The sequence below is a fragment of the Euleptes europaea genome, chromosome 6 (genome assembly GCF_029931775.1).
Source record: "Euleptes europaea isolate rEulEur1 chromosome 6, rEulEur1.hap1, whole genome shotgun sequence".
Lineage (NCBI taxonomy): Eukaryota > Metazoa > Chordata > Lepidosauria > Squamata > Sphaerodactylidae > Euleptes > Euleptes europaea.
Genome location: NC_079317.1, coordinates 88,509,348 through 88,526,813, shown reverse-complemented (window position 1 = coordinate 88,526,813; position 17,466 = coordinate 88,509,348). Strand labels below are relative to the sequence as shown.

General features: G+C 41.2%; 1 protein-coding gene across 1 annotated transcript in view; it reads right to left on the bottom strand.

Annotated features, from left to right (window-relative positions):
• OTOG (otogelin) overlaps positions 1–17,466 on the bottom strand; it is a 112,032-nt gene that overhangs the window by 59,964 nt on the left and 34,602 nt on the right. The window contains exons 19-25 of the mRNA XM_056851946.1: positions 17,067–17,279; positions 16,328–16,493; positions 15,142–15,216; positions 13,295–13,338; positions 12,383–12,533; positions 3,396–3,503; positions 624–762 (exon numbers count right to left, since the gene is read on the bottom strand). Coding sequence (XP_056707924.1) covers positions 624–762; positions 3,396–3,503; positions 12,383–12,533; positions 13,295–13,338; positions 15,142–15,216; positions 16,328–16,493; positions 17,067–17,279 — 896 coding nt within the window. The remainder of the gene's footprint in view (positions 1–623; positions 763–3,395; positions 3,504–12,382; positions 12,534–13,294; positions 13,339–15,141; positions 15,217–16,327; positions 16,494–17,066; positions 17,280–17,466) is intronic.

Below are 17,466 nucleotides of genomic sequence, written 5' to 3'. Positions count from 1 at the left end.
CTCTGTTTAGGATTGTTCCTTTAGTGCCATTCCCCTTTCACAAGATCGAATGCATCATTGCTATACATTATACTGACAGGATCTGCAAGGAGAAACACAAGTACGGATACAGTAACCGTGCAGTCCTGAAGGGGAGCATGAAGTTCCATAGGAGCCGGTGTGACCCTGCGCTAGCGTAAGTGCTCGTTTAACCTGGAATAACGGGCACTTATGCCATCCCGGGTGGCACACATGCCAGCGCTGGGAGCCGCAGAGCCTCACCAGCCTCCGCCCCCAGCACAGCCATGCCAAGAGTGCAATCCTGGAAGAGGCAGCATGCACCGGTGTGGGTGGGGGGGAGGTTTCCTAGGGGTGGAACTACCTTTAAGCAGCTTCCTAACCCCTTTGGAACCGGGAGCTATTATAGTCTTTTTCTTGCATTTCCACTTGAGCAAGACCTCCAGAGCAAGTGGAAATTTTTCGCAAAATCCAATCTTCAGACTGTATACTGATTAATAGGTATTCTAGAATATATAGTTATGTTCAATAATATTATAGAAGGTTGACATATAAACAGGTGTGTTTCAGTATGTATACATCTGTTGTAGAAGATGCATCCAAATTAAAGTTCAGAATAACTTCACCTTAACCAGGTAAACCTTGCAATTTCCAACGTAATCAAAAGAAAGTCCATCAAAAGTCCTGTAATGGCGATCTCCATATGTAGTACACATTGACGGGCAAGGGTGGAAAGTGCATTCAAATGACCCATGATGGCAGATGCTGGAAAAAAAATGTAAAATCAATAGTAAGAATATCAAAGGTAATATAATCTGACAGATAATCTCTCATAAACGCAAAACATTAAAAACATGACCATCTGAGATACTGACATTTTCTCTTATCTAGAGGCCATGGTGTTCAAACTTCAGTACCCTTAGATGTACAGATCATCCATATATTGTAGCAAATTGAGCAGATCCATGTGCACAAAGAGGTACATTCCAAATCTACCTTTCTCTAGCAATGAATAGGGATACTCATTAATTGAACAAATGTTGAATAAATTAAGTCAAAGGGGAAAGTACCCAAATAAATAGTAGGAAAGAAACAAAGCAACCTGAAAATCTAAATGAAACATATACTCAAACACTGCAAAAATATGTTACATTGAACTATAGATGTATTATTGTCTGTAGATTTGAATACAAAAATGCATGCATTTATAAAACTATAAAGATCTGGCCACTGAGGTGCATGCCCTGGTTATATCTAGATTAGATTACTGCAATGTGCTTTATGTGGAGCTACCCTGGAGAAGTGTTCAGAAACTTCAATTGGTGCAGAATGCTGCACAGCCAGGGTATTGACTGGAATGGGTTGTAGGGATCATATCATTCCAGTCTTGACCCATCTACACTGGCTCTCAATCTGTTTCCGGGAAAAATTCAAGGAGCTGGTGCTGACCTTTAAAGCCCCATATGGTTTGGGACCAACATACTTGAAGGACCGCCTACTTCCTCATGAATCTACTCAGCCACTACAAACATCTTTGGAGGCCCTGCTTTAGATGCCCTCGCATTCTGAGAGCATAAAACTCTAGAAATCTCTCCCCAGGGAGATCTGTCTGTCCTCTTTGTTGCCGTCTTTGTTTGGTGTTTGATGTTTCTTCAGTGATTCCACCCAATCTTTTAATTGTTGCTTTTATGTTTTTTAATGTATTTAGGTATGGTTTTGTTTTTAATGATGTTATTTTTATGGTTAATATGTGATTTTATTATATATGTTTACATTTGTTAGCTGTACCTTGCCTTAAATTTTGTAAAATAACAAAAATAAAACAAATTACCGTAGTCCAATTCAAATTATGCAAATAATTACAGCTTCAAAGGATATTCATTAACTAGTTCATTCTTGTTCTGTAAATGTTATGATAATCTAATACCTTTTGGTATTAGCTAGATTTATGTTCTTCAACCAATAGCAATCAGTAATACCTATTTCTATTTTACCAAACTCAGCTTGAATACACTATAAAACATATTGAGCTTTTATCTTTGAGCAGAACAGAGACTTCTACCATGTGGGTGGGACATGGCACTGAAGTCTATACTGTGGCAAACCTTCACTACTTGATAAGAACAGGAAAAAAATACTGGCATCACAATTATCCCCTTGCTCTATATGTGAGGACCAGGTTTAGACTTCTCAACTGAGACATTATTGTATTTGAACAGGAATAGGGAAAAGCAACTGCCCATTGTCTTTAGAATTTCTGCCGCCCTTTCATGAAGTCCTCTATGGGCATAATGATTTGTACATGTCTGTTTGCATGTGTCTGCAACGAAAGGGACACATGTTCAGACCTAGGGGAACAAGGGAGGTAACCCGGGGTCGCTTTACCTTCCTGCCAAGTAGAGATGGCTTGTGAGTCGCGTCACCAGTCGGTCAAAGGGCTACAAATGTCTTCTAGAGCAGATACTGAGGACCTGACAAGAGGCAGAGGCAGTCAGTCAGCACAAGGCTGGAGTGGGCAAAGACATCCAGACAAGGTATTGACTAGTGCTGACTGGACCAGCCTGGACTTTAGGCTCTGTAGAGCTCTGTAGGCCCAGTTGCAACCAGGTGAAATAAATGGGCCAAACTGACTAAAATAAGGAGTGGATGGAAAAATAAGGAAGCTGAGAGTTAAGTACAGGGTAGCAGATTTGTGTTACTTCCTGACGTTACTTCCTGCACTTTAGTGGTTACACAATTGCTCATTCTATAGCTTACAGAAAACAGCAATATATCATAAACATATTGCATATGATTTCAGGATGCTTTGTTTCAGTCCAAAATATGAAAAATATATAAAGAAAAACATTTTAATTAAATAATTAAGATTGGGATACTTACTAAAAGCATGCACGTGCATGTGGGACTGGGAAGTAACCTAAGGAATACAAAGTTTTTTGATGATGGTACCCTCAGGCACTGAGTACCAGCAACCTTTTCATGGCTTTCTTAAGTCCTTGTGTGGAATTGGTGGAATTCCACTAGCACAACGTTATGCATTTGAGTACTAGCACCATTTTTTGTTGTTGTTTACAAAAATGCACTGGTTTATATTGTTTGGGAATTATTATCATTAATGCATGTAACAATTCCCCAAATGATTCTCTCATGTGGAATTTTAAATACATGCTTTCTAAAAAGGAGAGTAGCACTTTATTAATTACCCCAATGAGTATGCCAATTTTTAACCATCACCTTCTCAAACTATTATTTAGCCATTCAAAAAACTCTATGTTGAGATAGTTCAATAAAAAGCCACAGAAATACAATAACATTAATTTAAAGATTAAAAACAGTAATTCAGATTCATTAAAGTATAATTGCATTTTTAAAAATGAGATTTAAAAGGTTCCACTCACCAGGTATGGCATGAAGACACTACTTTGTCTCCAGGAAAGTATTCTTTGCCCTTCCAAGAACATGGACACTCATCTGGCTTGAAGCATGCATCGCCATGTTTAACAAGTCTATAAAACACCAAGAAAAGAAAAGAAAGAAGATTCATCTTCAATAATTATATGTTCAAATTAGGTATATACTTACTGCTAAACATAACTTGAATTCTAAATGTACAGAAACATTCCTAGATGCTATTGGAAAGCCCTCGCCCTCCACATTATGAAAGGTGGTGGGCCTAGCAATTCTGTCAGAAAATAGCCTTGCTGTAGTAGAAAACTATTTTCAAAGAGTATGTTCAAATTTTGAACATACATGGGGTCATGATTAAGTAGAATCTGAAACAATCCCCCAAGGAAGATGTATGTGAAACACATTGGGGTTATAAAACTTATTAAATAATCATTTTCCCTTTGCACTATCTGTTTCCTTGCCTTCATTTTGCCTTGGTGTGCCCCCCTTTTTTCTTCACAGTATATTGATGTCACAGATGCCTGTATTAGTGTGCAGTAGAGTTCTCAACCTCCAGGTAGGACCTGGAGATTTCCCAATATAACAACTGATCTCCAGCCAACACAGACCAGTTCCCCTGGGGAAAATAGCTGCTTTGGATGGTGGAATCTATGACATTCTACCCCCCTGAGGTTCTTCCCCTCCCTGAACCCTGTCCTACCCAGGGTCAACCCACAAATCTCCAGGAAACACCCAATCCAGAGTTGGCTGCCATAGTGTGCAAATCTCCCCCTACAATTTTGTGTATGTGTATATAAGTGCAGTCAAATCACTTCCAACTTATGGTGACCTTATGAATTAATGACCTCCAAAACTTCCTAATACTAACAGCCTTGCTCAGGTCTTGCAAACTGAGGGCTGTGCCTTCCTTTATAGAGTCAATCCATCTCATATGTTGGGTCTTCTTTTCCTGCTGCCTTAAACATTTCCTAGCATTACCATCTTTTCCAGTGAGTCTTCTTGATCTTGGTTGCCAGCAACACATCCTTACACTTGAGGATCTTTTTTAACTCTGTCATGGCTGCTCTTCTCAGTCTCAATCTCCTTCTGATTTCTTGATTGCAGTCTCCCTTTGGGTTGATGATGGAGCCAAGGAATAGAAAGTCTTGAACAATTTCAATTCTCTCATTGTCAGCCTTAAAGTTGAGTAATTCCCCAGTAGTCATTACTTTTGTGTTCTTGGTGTAATCCTAGTTTGGCACTTCATCAGAAGTCGCTTCACATCTTCGCTCTTTTTTGCCTGTAATGTGGTGTCATCTGCATATCTCAAATTGTTAATGTTCCTTCCACCAATTTTCACTATGCCCTCATCTAAATCTAATCCAGTTTTCCTTATAAATTCTGCATTCAGATTGAAGAGACAGGGAGATAAAATACATCCTTGGCTGACACCATTGCCATTTGAAAACCATTCTGTTTCTCCATATTCTGTCCTAACAGTAGCTTCTTTTCCAGAGTATAGGTGGCGAATCAAAACAAACAGACGCCATGACACACCCATTTCTTTAAAAACCAACCATAGCTTTTCATGATCCACACTTTGCTGTTATCTATGTAGTGCAAGCTGATTTTCTTCTGAAATTCTCGTGTGCTCCAGTAACCAATGTAAATTTGTAATATGTTCTAGTAGCTTTTCCTTTTCTGAATCCAAAGTGAACATCTGGAATTTCTTGTTCCAGATATGGTAACAGGCTTTGTTGTAAGATTTTGAGCATTACGTTTTGCAAAACTAATGTGATGGTCTGATAGTTGCTGCAGTCTTTGATGTCTCCTTTTTTCAGTTTTGTTTAAGGCCTTTGTAGGTTACAGCTAGCACCTTGAACTGAACCTAGCAACTGACTGGGACCAAGTGTCTCCAGTGTTTGCAGATTAGTACAGAGTGCCTACAGACAGGGAATGATATGCAGACTCCACTTGGTGCCTAATAATAGCTGGGCTGCAGTGTGTGCTGGGCTCCTGGCTGCTAGGGAGTGCCAAATTACAGAGAGGCTGATTGTAGGCACTGAAAACGTCACCGAAGCAGAACAGAACCCGTCCGGGATGCAGCTGGGAGATGTAAACAGGAGCCAAAGTCCGAGGGTCAGTAATCCAAAGGGTCGTTGCAGAGAAGCATCAGCTGCAAATGTTTCAGGCTCTTTTGCAAAGTTGCGTCCGCAAAAGAGCCTGAAACTTTTATGCTGTCGTCCTTTCCTTAGTCTTCATCCCCCAAAGACTCACAGTTCTCCATGCAACACCTCTGAGCTTCTAATCTGGCCCTGCACCTTGTAGTGTGTAATTCTACTCTGTGACATTGTCTGCGCTGCCAAACTAGTTCAGGTGAGTTGGGTGGGCTGTTAATCTGAGGAGCTGCAGCAGGGGCTGAGTAAACAGAGTTAGGCATTTCAGCAACCATTCTGGAATCCCCAGCAGGGCTGGTCTGTGATTCAGATTCCTTCTGCTGCACCTTTTCTCTCCCTGCTGTGGGTCGGATTACACTGGGCTCTCAGCCAGCTGAGGTTTGAGGAAGGTGGTTCCTGGTACAGTTCTTCCCCTGAAGATTCCTTGCTTGCTGGGGTCTGAGCCACAACACAGTGTTCTGTACCAATTGTAGTTTCTGATTTGTCTTTAAGGGCAGACAAATGTAGTATGCATTACAGTAGTCTAGCCAAGACATAACCAACATTTCATATGGCCAGGTCAGCAGAGTCATGGTTAGGGAGGCATCTTCCTCCATCTTTCGTGGAGCTGGCAGAATGCTTTTTTTGCAGCTACATCAACTTGCGTCTCCAGCAATAAAGCTGGATCAAGTATCACCCAAGAGTCAGCTGGACTCTGTCAAAAACAGGGGGCACCATGTTCTTCAGGACCTCAGCCTTCCCAACTAACATTACTTCCATCTTTTCAAGGTTCCGTTTCAGCTTGTTTACCCTTAGCTATTTAACAACAGCCATCTCTACCTGGCAACCTGGAAAAATATAAATCTGGGTATTATCAGCATATTGATGATACCTCATTCCAACACCATGAAGGATTTCTCTGAAGGTCTTTACACAGAGATTGAACAACATGGACAAGACACAAGGTAGGTCCCACACCACAGAAAACTTGCCCCAAACAGCAGTCAGAGCTACAGTACTAAATTATTTTAATCTAGTCGCATAGTCCCAACTGACAAAACAACTGATAGACAGTTAACACTGGATTGCAAAAAGAATTCATTGTCACCCAAGATTCTTAATGAGGGAGAAAGAATTAACAAGGATGCAGGAACAAAACTTTTCCCTCTCTCATCCCCACTGGAACAGCCATTAAAACATACACAAGACTGGAAGAAAAATTCAGAAATTAGCCAACAAGCAATCAAGCAATAGTGCTACCTAATTTGTGCCAGACTAAATACATCTTTTTTAAAAAATGGTTGGCATAATTATCATTTCAGTCAATGTCTCAATATAAACAAAACCAAAGCATTTTTGATAAACGATGACTTGGCCAACCTGAGAAATCAGCAGTGGCTGAACATGGACTGACCCAAACAGGACACAGGGTCTTACTCCAAGACACTGAAATACTGAACAATTCTACCAACTATTTTGTCAGATTGCACAGAGAAGCCATTGAAATTTACAAACATCAGCACAACTTTAACAGAAAAGAAGAGAGTACCAAGAAGAGAGAAAGTACCAAGACCACGGTCACACAGCCCGGATAGCCTACAAGAACAGACAGAAAAGAAGAGAGTTTAAGAATTAATAAGGCCTGGCTTCCTGTCCTGAAAACCTCCAGACTAACAAAGACTACAGTCCACAATAGCCATGCGGATTAGCTTTGGATTCCACATGTTAACAAATCACTTCAGGATAAATTGGTTCCACATTAACATACCACACCCTCATTAGCACATTATCTTGATACTTACAGGACAATGATTAGCACATTACCTTTAATACTTTGCAGGACAATGACTCAACTCAAACCCAACCCCCTTCTGACTATATATTACTCTTCCTTGACACTGAGAGACACTGTCCTTCAGTGTTACTCCTCTGAATATGCCTGCCACAGCTGCTGGCGAAACGTCAGGAAAGAAAATACCAAGACCACGGTCACATAGCCCGGATAACCTACAAGAACCGATGAATTAGTCTTCTGTAAACTGAAATATGCTTCTTTTCCCAAGCCATTTTCTCTTGGTATTTCACTGAGCAATGGTTTTGCATTGGGGAGGGGGGGAATCCTTTATATTAAATTGAAATACTATCATTTTCCTTTTATACTGTACTGCTCCAAGTTCTCTGTCACTCACTGGATGGTTAGTGAACTACAAGGCTGAAAATTCCCACTGGTGTTACCTACCAACTGAATAAGCCACATTCAGAAACAAAGAGCATCACTTTGACAAGGAAAGACCAAAGTGTAAATTTCATCTATGTAATATTACCCTGGATGAAACAAGTGCTAACAGCTTTGTCTCTTGAAAAGCCAAACATCCAGATTGATTACAATGATCTAAGTATTCATAAAAACAAAATGCCACTTAGATGACAAGTGACTTTTTTTTAAACTATGAACTCCTATTATTTCTAATGTCAAAGTTAAAAATGCTGCCCACAGATAAATTGAAATGATGCACCTGCTCTTTAATTCAGCCAGCCTTGATTAAATTTCATTGGCATTCTAATCATGTGCCATGCTTGCATCCTTAAATAACAGTCATTATTATTATTGTTGGCACAGCCTCCTACACACATATGGTGATTCAGGAAAACATTTTATACACACTTTAAGATGACTCTGAACATTCTGAAAAAGTAGCAATGGAGGAAATGTACATGACTAATGCATGCATTTCCACCAGAAGAAATTCATTAGATCCCAGAGTGTTAGTAGGAAGATTCAGGAAAACAGTAAGAAGTTAGTAGGAAGAACAAAAATGGTGGTGCAGGCCTGTGGAACTGCACAGAGTAGTTTCACAGGGGTTTGGGGGAGTTATGAACACATGAAGCTGTCTTATACTGAATCAGGTTCATTAAAGTCAGTATTGTCTACTCAGACTGGCAGCAGCTCTCCAGGGTCTCAGGCAGAGGTCTTTCACATCATCTACTTGCCTAGTCCCTTTAACTGGAGATGCCGGGGATTGAACCTGGGACCTTCTGCATACCAAGCAGAGGCTCTACCATTCAGCCACAGCCCCTCCCCTTGTCAACTTGCTGGCTTTGGAACAGTAAGCCCTCAGGAGGTGGCTTGGCTGTACTATGGATGCCACCCCCGGCCACATCACAACTACCCCCCCCCTTCAGAATTGTGCTGTAATTTTTTAAGATGGATTAGAACAAAATGTCTGGGTCTCTTTACTTCAGTTTAGCATAATTTTTCATATAAATGTATTCAATATGAAAGCACATCCTTTTTCTATTTGACCCATCTTTCTTACATTAATGTTTCAGCATCTCTGTTCAGTACACCTGCTAAAAAGTTACTTTTCAGATATGCTGTTTCATGTTAATGCTTTCCAGAAGGCTAAATAGTTCTGATAGATATCTGTGTTAAAGGGCTCTCTACTTCATTGTCTCCAATTCATTCTTATCTACCAATATACTATTATGCAAGACCAGCTATAGTCCAGTACACAAGCAAAATCCTTTAATCAAAGACTGCTTAGCATTCCTTAGCCATTATTTCAATTTAACTTCTAGTTGATAAAAGGTAAGTTTACACCCCCAACCTTTTGGTGAATGATTATGTGTGGAGTGATGATCTTAATCTAGGTTAATGCATACAGAAAAATTAAGATGCTATTATACAGGATGAATGATTCAGGACGAACCACAAAATAACATAGAATCATAGAGTTGGAAGAGACCACCAGAGTCATCTAGTCCATGATTTTATAACTATAATTTTAAAATTATAGTCTTGCTCTTCTCGCCACTGGCGTACCCCGGGCAAACAGGGACAGGAGGCTGTCTAACAGCAGCTACTCCCCCTGGAACACCCCAGGACACCTTCCGGGCCGCCACTGCGGGCCTTTACGCTGGTGGGACACCAGTGGAAGGACCCGCCAGTGTTCCAGGGTGGCACTACGGTGGCGGCAACCGGCGTCTGGGCCTCCACGTGAAGCTGGGACAACTAACGCCAACGTATGTAGCCCGGGCACCAGTGCGGGGGGTCCGAACGCCAGCACAGCGCCTTCCTGGCCTCTTAACGGCTTTTGCCCTCTAGGCTCAGGAATGCAGTGTAATTCTCTTTGGCCATTGATAAGAAACATTCTTAGACTGCAATGAATTCATTATTTTCTTTGTGCAAATTATTAAGTGATGACTTTTCTTTTCTTTTTGAACAAACCTTTCAGGAATTCATTTAAGCTTCTTACAAGTTATTTGATCTGATATGCCACCTGTTTATTAGTATAAGAAGCATTTTTTCTTCTGGGAAGATAAAAGTATTCTTACATGTGTTACAGTTCTTCATTACTCCTGGCCTATTTCATTTTCAAACAATTTACAGGGACAGCACTGAAGTTAAAAATGGGAGGGAGAGCTTCTAATAATGAACTCAAAATTTGTTTTCCCAAAGTTTTTGATGAGCTGAACCAAAACTCTACTGAAATTTGAGCTTACCCATGGGGCCATCGCTTCCTATCACAATTCCCTTTCCTTCTCCCCAAAATTTACTTGGCTGTTGCTGCAGTAAATAGTTTTGGTTCTGTAAGATCACCATTTCTAGGATCTGGAATACTGAAATGCCAGTTTCCCAAGCACCAAGGAAATTTAGCTTTCTGAGGTATCTGAGCACTTAGTACAGACAGAAGGTGTTCTGGAAACTATGTGTCCCAGGGCTCTCTGCCTGTGGATTGGTATCATGTGCTCACAGATGATATCAGAAGTGGAAGCAGTTGCAACTCACGAAATAGGGAAACTAGTTATTTTATGTCCCCCCCTTCAAAAAAAATGCCTAAGTCAATGCCTAACTGAACTTAAGGGAGTTCACCCCTCACCAATCAATATATCCTTTTCCATGACTCACCATTCACCTTTGAGGGAAAAGGTATACACCAGCGGTGTTAAACTCAATTATTGCGAGGACTGGATATGATATAAATGTCACTTGGTCGGGCTGGGCCGGGCCATGCCTCGCCAGCCCAGATCAAGGGGTGGTGGTGGCTGCCTGGGCTGGCTTGCGGGCCGGATAAGAGCTCTCAAGGGGCCTGATCCAGCCCCCAGGCCTTATGTTTGACACCCCAGGCCTTATGTTTGTTTGGTATACACTATGACAAACTGCAGATGGTAAGCTATAGTGTACTTTTATTTTTAACAAACTAATTGTTACCACAGAGGTTATTAAGTGGTTCTCCGATCCTTTGAAAAGTCTTCAGTTTGATTAACATACAGATAGGCAACCTACTGTATTTTTCTGTGTATAAGATGACCTTTTTTCTTAAAAATTTAGCCCCAAAATTAGGGGGGGTAATCTTATACACGCAAGGTGACTGTTGCTGCCGACCCCACCCATAACACCTCTTTCCCCACCCACTCTCTTTTCCCGCCCGTCAGCTGTCGGGTGGGGAAAGAGAGCAAGCTGCTAGAGTCTTGTGCCCTGGCCACAGGTGTCCAGCACCCACCCAACCGGTTTGAATGCCAGATGCTGGCCGGCCAGGGGACAAGACTCCTCCACTTGCTCTCCTTCCCCGCCCAATAGCTGTTAAAAAAATAGGGTTCATCTTATACATGGGGGCATCTTATAGATGGAAAAATACAGTATATGGGAGTTCATGTCATGGATCAAGGTCATCATAAGAGAGCTTGGTAGGTGTAACTTTTCTCAACTGTTATTCATTGTAACAAATACTGTATTTCCAAAATTCTCCTTAAAAACTATCCTGCAGGAATCTTGCTTCAAAAGGAATCCAGCAACTTCAAGAACAAGGCTCCCCCAGAATCATATTATATTGCGCAACCTAGGACCTGCAAAGCTAACTGTTGCCCATCTTCAGCAGCTCACCCCCACGTGGCTAATGACAGGATCTCACTCCCTCCACATCTTCTGGAGCCTTGGGAGACAATTTCTGCAGTGTATAAGACAGTGACTACCCAGGTAGGGGCTAAGATGGTGGTTAGCCAGCCAACAGGTAGATTTTCCACACAGACTATGTAGTCCCAGTACATGCCTGGCATCATGTGAATTATATTTCCTGAGTGCAGTGAGGCAGAGCCCCAATCTGCCTCATGATAACACAGAATAGAGCTTGTGATTCACATAAATGGAGTTGTGGAAAAATAAGCATCTATTGTTGCTTCACTTTCGTGCCCCCATAGTCAAAAGAAATTGATAACCCACATATGAACTGCATTATAGTTACAGGCTGCAGTGCAGGCTTGTTTGATTTACACATCAATCAGGCATAAAAATAGTTTCATCAGATTCAAATAATTTCTGGCATTATCTAGCATCCCCAATGCTGTTTTGAATACCTTCAGAAAATCACTTTCCCATTCATGCATACATTTTTACATTGCACTGACATCTTGTTTAGTTTGAAGCAAATAATGAAGCACACTACATTGCTGAAATTAAATTTTAAAGAGAATGGATTGCATCAATTCAGGAGCCCAGTTTTTATTTAAGCTTATTCAGATTACATACTAAAATGGATATAGTTACAGAACAATAGACTACAATAAACATCTTGGTTCAGAACATAGCACAGTATCTGCCACCACATCGTACAATATGAGTTATTTAAATGGAACACTCCTTTTCAAATGTAACTAGCAAAGCAAAAGCTTGTTACCGTATATTAGAACAAAATTTAGAGACAGTAAAACAATGTCTTTACTAGCCTGAGTCAGCCCTATTTATTACTCCTGGGGTTTGCAGATGCTGTATTGTACACTGGGACAAAAAGTGAGCAAAGTATTGACTTGACCAATAAAAAAGATGTTTGTTTGTTTTTACTTACCCCTGAGGACACATGCATCCTGAAAAACAAGGTTGATGAGTAGAAACAGTGAGGTTCAGCAGCTGGTTTTCGCATGTTCTTTCCCTGCCAAGTTCCATGGTTTGTAGATTACTACAGTTAACATAGATTTGCTCATCTGGGCAGTCATGAACTAGAAAAATAGAATGCACATTAAAAAGTCACATTAAATTTGCTATCAACTTTAAGAGCCTTTATCTGCAATTTTGTATTTATTTATCTGGACTGTTTTCCTGTCTAGTTGTACAAGCATATTATTTTCACTGAGGTCAATGGACTCAAACATGTATAGCTGATTGCAGGATTGCTATCTTAGTTTTCTTCTGAGGGTTATCATCACTTTTTTTCTGGCAGTTTCTATAAATTTCATAAACGGTGAGATAAGCAGAAATTAAGAAAATGATAATTTTACCCATTAATGAACCTGTGTGCTAAAAAGACTAATTTGCTTACAGCACCCACTCTTGCATGCTACTATTTGGGTAAGGGCCAGATAATGGCACTGCCATTGATATTCATATACTTCCAGACAGAATGATAAAACTGCTTTATTGAAGAACCGTTTCTCAACAAAAACCACGCACACATGGTGGGGACTCAGAAAAGAAGAAGCTTCCCATTCCTGATTCAATTTCAACAATGTTAGTTTTATTTTTGTCCTGCTTTTCCTCCAGTGTGCTCAAGGTAGCATACATGGTTTCCCCCCTTCCCATTTTCATCCTCATTGCAACCTGTACTGAAAGAGAGAATAACTCTGAGAGAGAATGGGAGACTGAACTCAGCCTCTTCAGTCTTAGTCCAACAGACTAATCACTATGCTGTACAGGTGCTCTAATTACTGACTCTGTAGAATATTAGAGAATCCTGGGTTAAACATAATTTAATTTTACATACCAGTGTTGCTATCCTCACAGTTCATCAGTCCATTTCTGCAGTGGCTGAAATGAACACATAAAAAGAGTGAGCTTAAAAATCCATTTAGCAATTTGGTAAAAAAAAAATGGAACATGGTAGATTTCACTGATTCTTATCCTTTAAATCCACCACCACTCACATGACACTCAGCTCTATTCTGTGCTACCAGCAGATGCCATATAATCCATGCAGACAGTGAAAGGTACCTGGAGGCAGTTCTGGAATGGATGAGGACGAACAAGCTGAAACTTAATCCTGATAAAATGGAGGTGCTACTGGGGTGTGTGTGTGGAGAATCTGTCCCAGAAAATGGCTTATCCCCTGTTCTGGATGGGATTGCACTCCCCCTAAAGAAGCAGGTTCATAGTTTGTGGGTGCTCCTGGACCCAGGCCTCCTGTGGCTGTGGTGGCCAGGGGTGCTTTTCACCAGCTTTGGCTGGTGAGCCAGATGCTGCCTTTATTGGGCAGAAAATATCTTGCCACTGTGGTACATATCCTGGTAGAATCTATTACTGCACTGTGCTCTACATGGAGCTGTCCTTGAAGACTATCTGGAAGCTACAGTTGTCTCAGAATGAAGCAGCCAGAGTGTTGACTAAAGTGGGTCATAGGGACCATATCACGCCCATCTTGCTCCATCTATGCTGGTTCCAATTTGCCTCAGGCTGAATTCAAGGTGCTGGTATTGGCCTTTAAAGCCCTGTATAGCTTGGGGCCAGCATACCTTAAGGACTGTCTCCTCCCATACAGACCTACTCATGCACTCCAGTCACCTTTGGATGCCTTGCTTCAGTTGCCCCTGCCTTCTGAAGCTAGACAGCTAGCGACCTGAGAAAAGGCCTTCTCAGTCATGGCAACAACACTTTGGAACTTCCTCCCCAGGAGACCATCTACCTCTATCGGCGTCTTTCATCATCAGATGAAGACTTTTTTGGTTCATCCAGCATACCCCCGATAGTGGTAACTGGCCCTCCTTCTGGTGTTGTTCATGTTTTTTAATTGAATTATTTTATCATTTTAACTGTACTTGTAATTGTTCAAATGTTTTAAGGTTGTTTTTTTTAAAATGTTTGCTGCTTATGGGAGCCGACACCCAACTGAGGACAGCCAGGACCTGACTCACCCACACAAGGAAGGCCGGGAGAGGAAGGTGGCCAGGACAGGGAGGTGCCAGGAGCCAGGCAGCAGCAGGAAGGATTATGGTCAGAAGGCAAGGCCGAGCCCAGACCTGGAGAAGGCCAGGATGGGAGAAGCTAAGGGGCAGCCCTAAGCAGCCAGGGGAAGGAGCAGGGCAGGGAGGCGGGCAGTAGGGGGAAGAGGCAGGGAAGGCTTCCATTTCCTTTTATATCCTCCCAAATAAAGTAGGTGGAAGGGGGTTAGATACAGGCCAGGTGTAGGTAGGGCCAGAAAATCTCATAAAAGGGATGGCAGCAACAGCCAGCCAAGGAGGAAGGAAAGGACTGAGCTCCTAGAAGGAGAGAGAGAAAGAATGGGGAAGTCAGAGAACCAGGGTGCCAGAACCCAACTCCTTCCTAATTCTGAGGCTGTGGTAGGGATGTCCTCCTAACTTCCCTTTTGTCTGGGGAACCACAGAGGGCAGGGAGCCCACCCTAAGGACAGGAAAGCCTCACAGCCGCCTTGTGGACACTGATAGGGTGGAAAGACGGCATGAAAATGTTTTGAATAAATAAAATTCTAAATGTTTTCTGTTAGCCCCCGAAGTTCTGAATGTCCTACAAGATGTGATGTGTTCAGTGTGCTTGATAACGAAGAGCCTGCAGAAATCTGCTAAATCAGAAACTATCCCAGAAGTGAGATTCGCTTACCATTTTCCCAAAGATGTAACTATATTTTCTCCCGGTGGATAGTCAATACCCTGGAAATAACAGGGGCATTTACTTCTAAAAAAGGGAAGAAAAAAATTAGTTTCAATTAAAACAGTGTATTCCTCACAAGCTGGAAAGGCATAGAGAAAAACATGACCCTTCCAAGTGACTATGAAGTTCAATTATTCAAATTGTTCTCACCCAACGTGGCATACTAGAATGCATCCCTGTGAAGATACTAACCCTCAACCAGGCAACATTATATATGAAAGAATAAACTGTAGTGTATAACCACAGTGGTTTGCCACAGTATTTTCCCTTCACCAGTAACCTAAACACAGAAAGATAAATCCAGAAAGATAAAGTTTACTGCTCTGATAATCACAAGCAATGATGAATGACTGTATGGTTTAAAATGTATAATATTTAATTAAAAGTTACTCCTTAGAAAAATCACCTTGCAAGCACTGTTCAGGGTACAATCTCTTACTACATATACAGCCAAACTGTAATTCAGGTGCCAAAACTAGCGCAAGCAGCAGTGGTTTTGTGACATACATGGAAAGGAGTGAATTAAGAAATTTGGCTCGAATATTGACATAAAAAGGGCAATACAGAAAAACATGTTGTAACAATTCTACACATCTCAATCTGCAAGGACAGAGTCTGTTTATGTATGGGGTTTTCTGAAACCTCCCAAATAGCCCAGCTGTAGGCAAAACATTAAACCTTGCAAGCATAAAGGCTCTACGATGCTGGGGGTTAGTCAGGTGGTAAAAATAGAATGCTGGGCCATCTGAAGGTGGTGTAATCCCCAGATATAGTGGGGAACAGGTTTTCCTAGCTGCATAATTAAGTTCTTGGAATTCTATATCTAGGTTTCGGCATTTTATGATTTTATAAGCAGATGCTTCAGAAACCAGTGCTAGCGAGTCTAAAGAAATTCCTAAAGTTTTGATTTTTTTGCTCAATATGGCCTAACCATTTAGAAGACTGATATTCAGTGAGCATTAAAGAGGCAAGACTAGTAGAGTCAGGGCTAAAAACACTGGAATAGCACTCTCTTATACTTAGGGGTGGATGTGGCAAAAATGCCAAAATGTCTGCGGTGCTATTTGAAAAGTATGGCCAATTTTCAGCCACATAGTCAGATAAGCAATCACGTTAACACTGTAATTATACCTACTGTTGTACACATCTGTCAGTTTTGCTGTTCAGATACATTCCAGGAGGGCAGGTGCAGCCTTCAGCACAATCACCACTGCACGTCTCTGGCATGGATAATGCTTGGCAGGTTCTGCCACAGGTAGATACACAGGTACTGTACTCCTTTGTATCTTCACATGAAAGAGCTACCCAAACGAAACAGACTTCTCACATTACAAAGTCAAAGCATCAAAAACAATCCATTCCCAAAGGTCTGCAGCGTTTTTCATCCCACACACTGTGATAAAATTCAGTAAACATGAACAATCCAACCACAATTTAGTTAGCTAAAAAGAAATCACACTTTACATCCAGCAATATACAAAGAATATGTACTTCCTACTACACAGACACAAATTAAAATCTAAATTATTTACTACACTCAATGTACGGTATAAAATCCTGTTACCAACCCCCCCCCCCCCCCAATACTTCATTCTATCAAAGTAGTAAAACTTAAATCTTCAAACCAAGACATATTACTCACTATCATGGTATCAATGAGTGTGGGGGGAGACCTTTTAAAGGTGGGCTGAAGAACCAGCAACAGAATTTCAGATTGGATTTTAAAAAATACAACCTAGTACACAAACAGAATTTCTACTTAATATCCCAAAATAAGAATTCAATTTAGATATCCAGCGGGTTCTTTTGAACTCATATTTGGCTTGAAATTTGTGCAAGATGACAAATTAAGTGTACACTGAAGAACAACTTACCACATTCTGGGACATTACTTCGAAAGTCTATGACTACTCCAAATCTGCGGCACTGATGGGCGTAATGGGCTAGAGCGGAACACATACAGATCTGCCCGCATTTGCAGGTATCTCTTCTACACTGTTCAAAATAGGGGAGAGGACTCAGATAGGAAAAGCACGAAGCAAAGAGTTCTTTCGTAACGATGCTGCAAGCTTCTGTTGAATAAGAGGCTGTTGAAGTAATAGAAAAGCCATGTTTTAGTGAAAGTCTCCCTAAAGATAGCAACCCCCAAATTTTCCTGTCCAGGAGACCTTTTTTTATACTGGGCCCAGTACAAACTTACAACATGGGGCCTCTCCCATGTCAACTTCGCCATCCCAACGCATCCATGCAATCTCATGAGTCATGAAATAACGT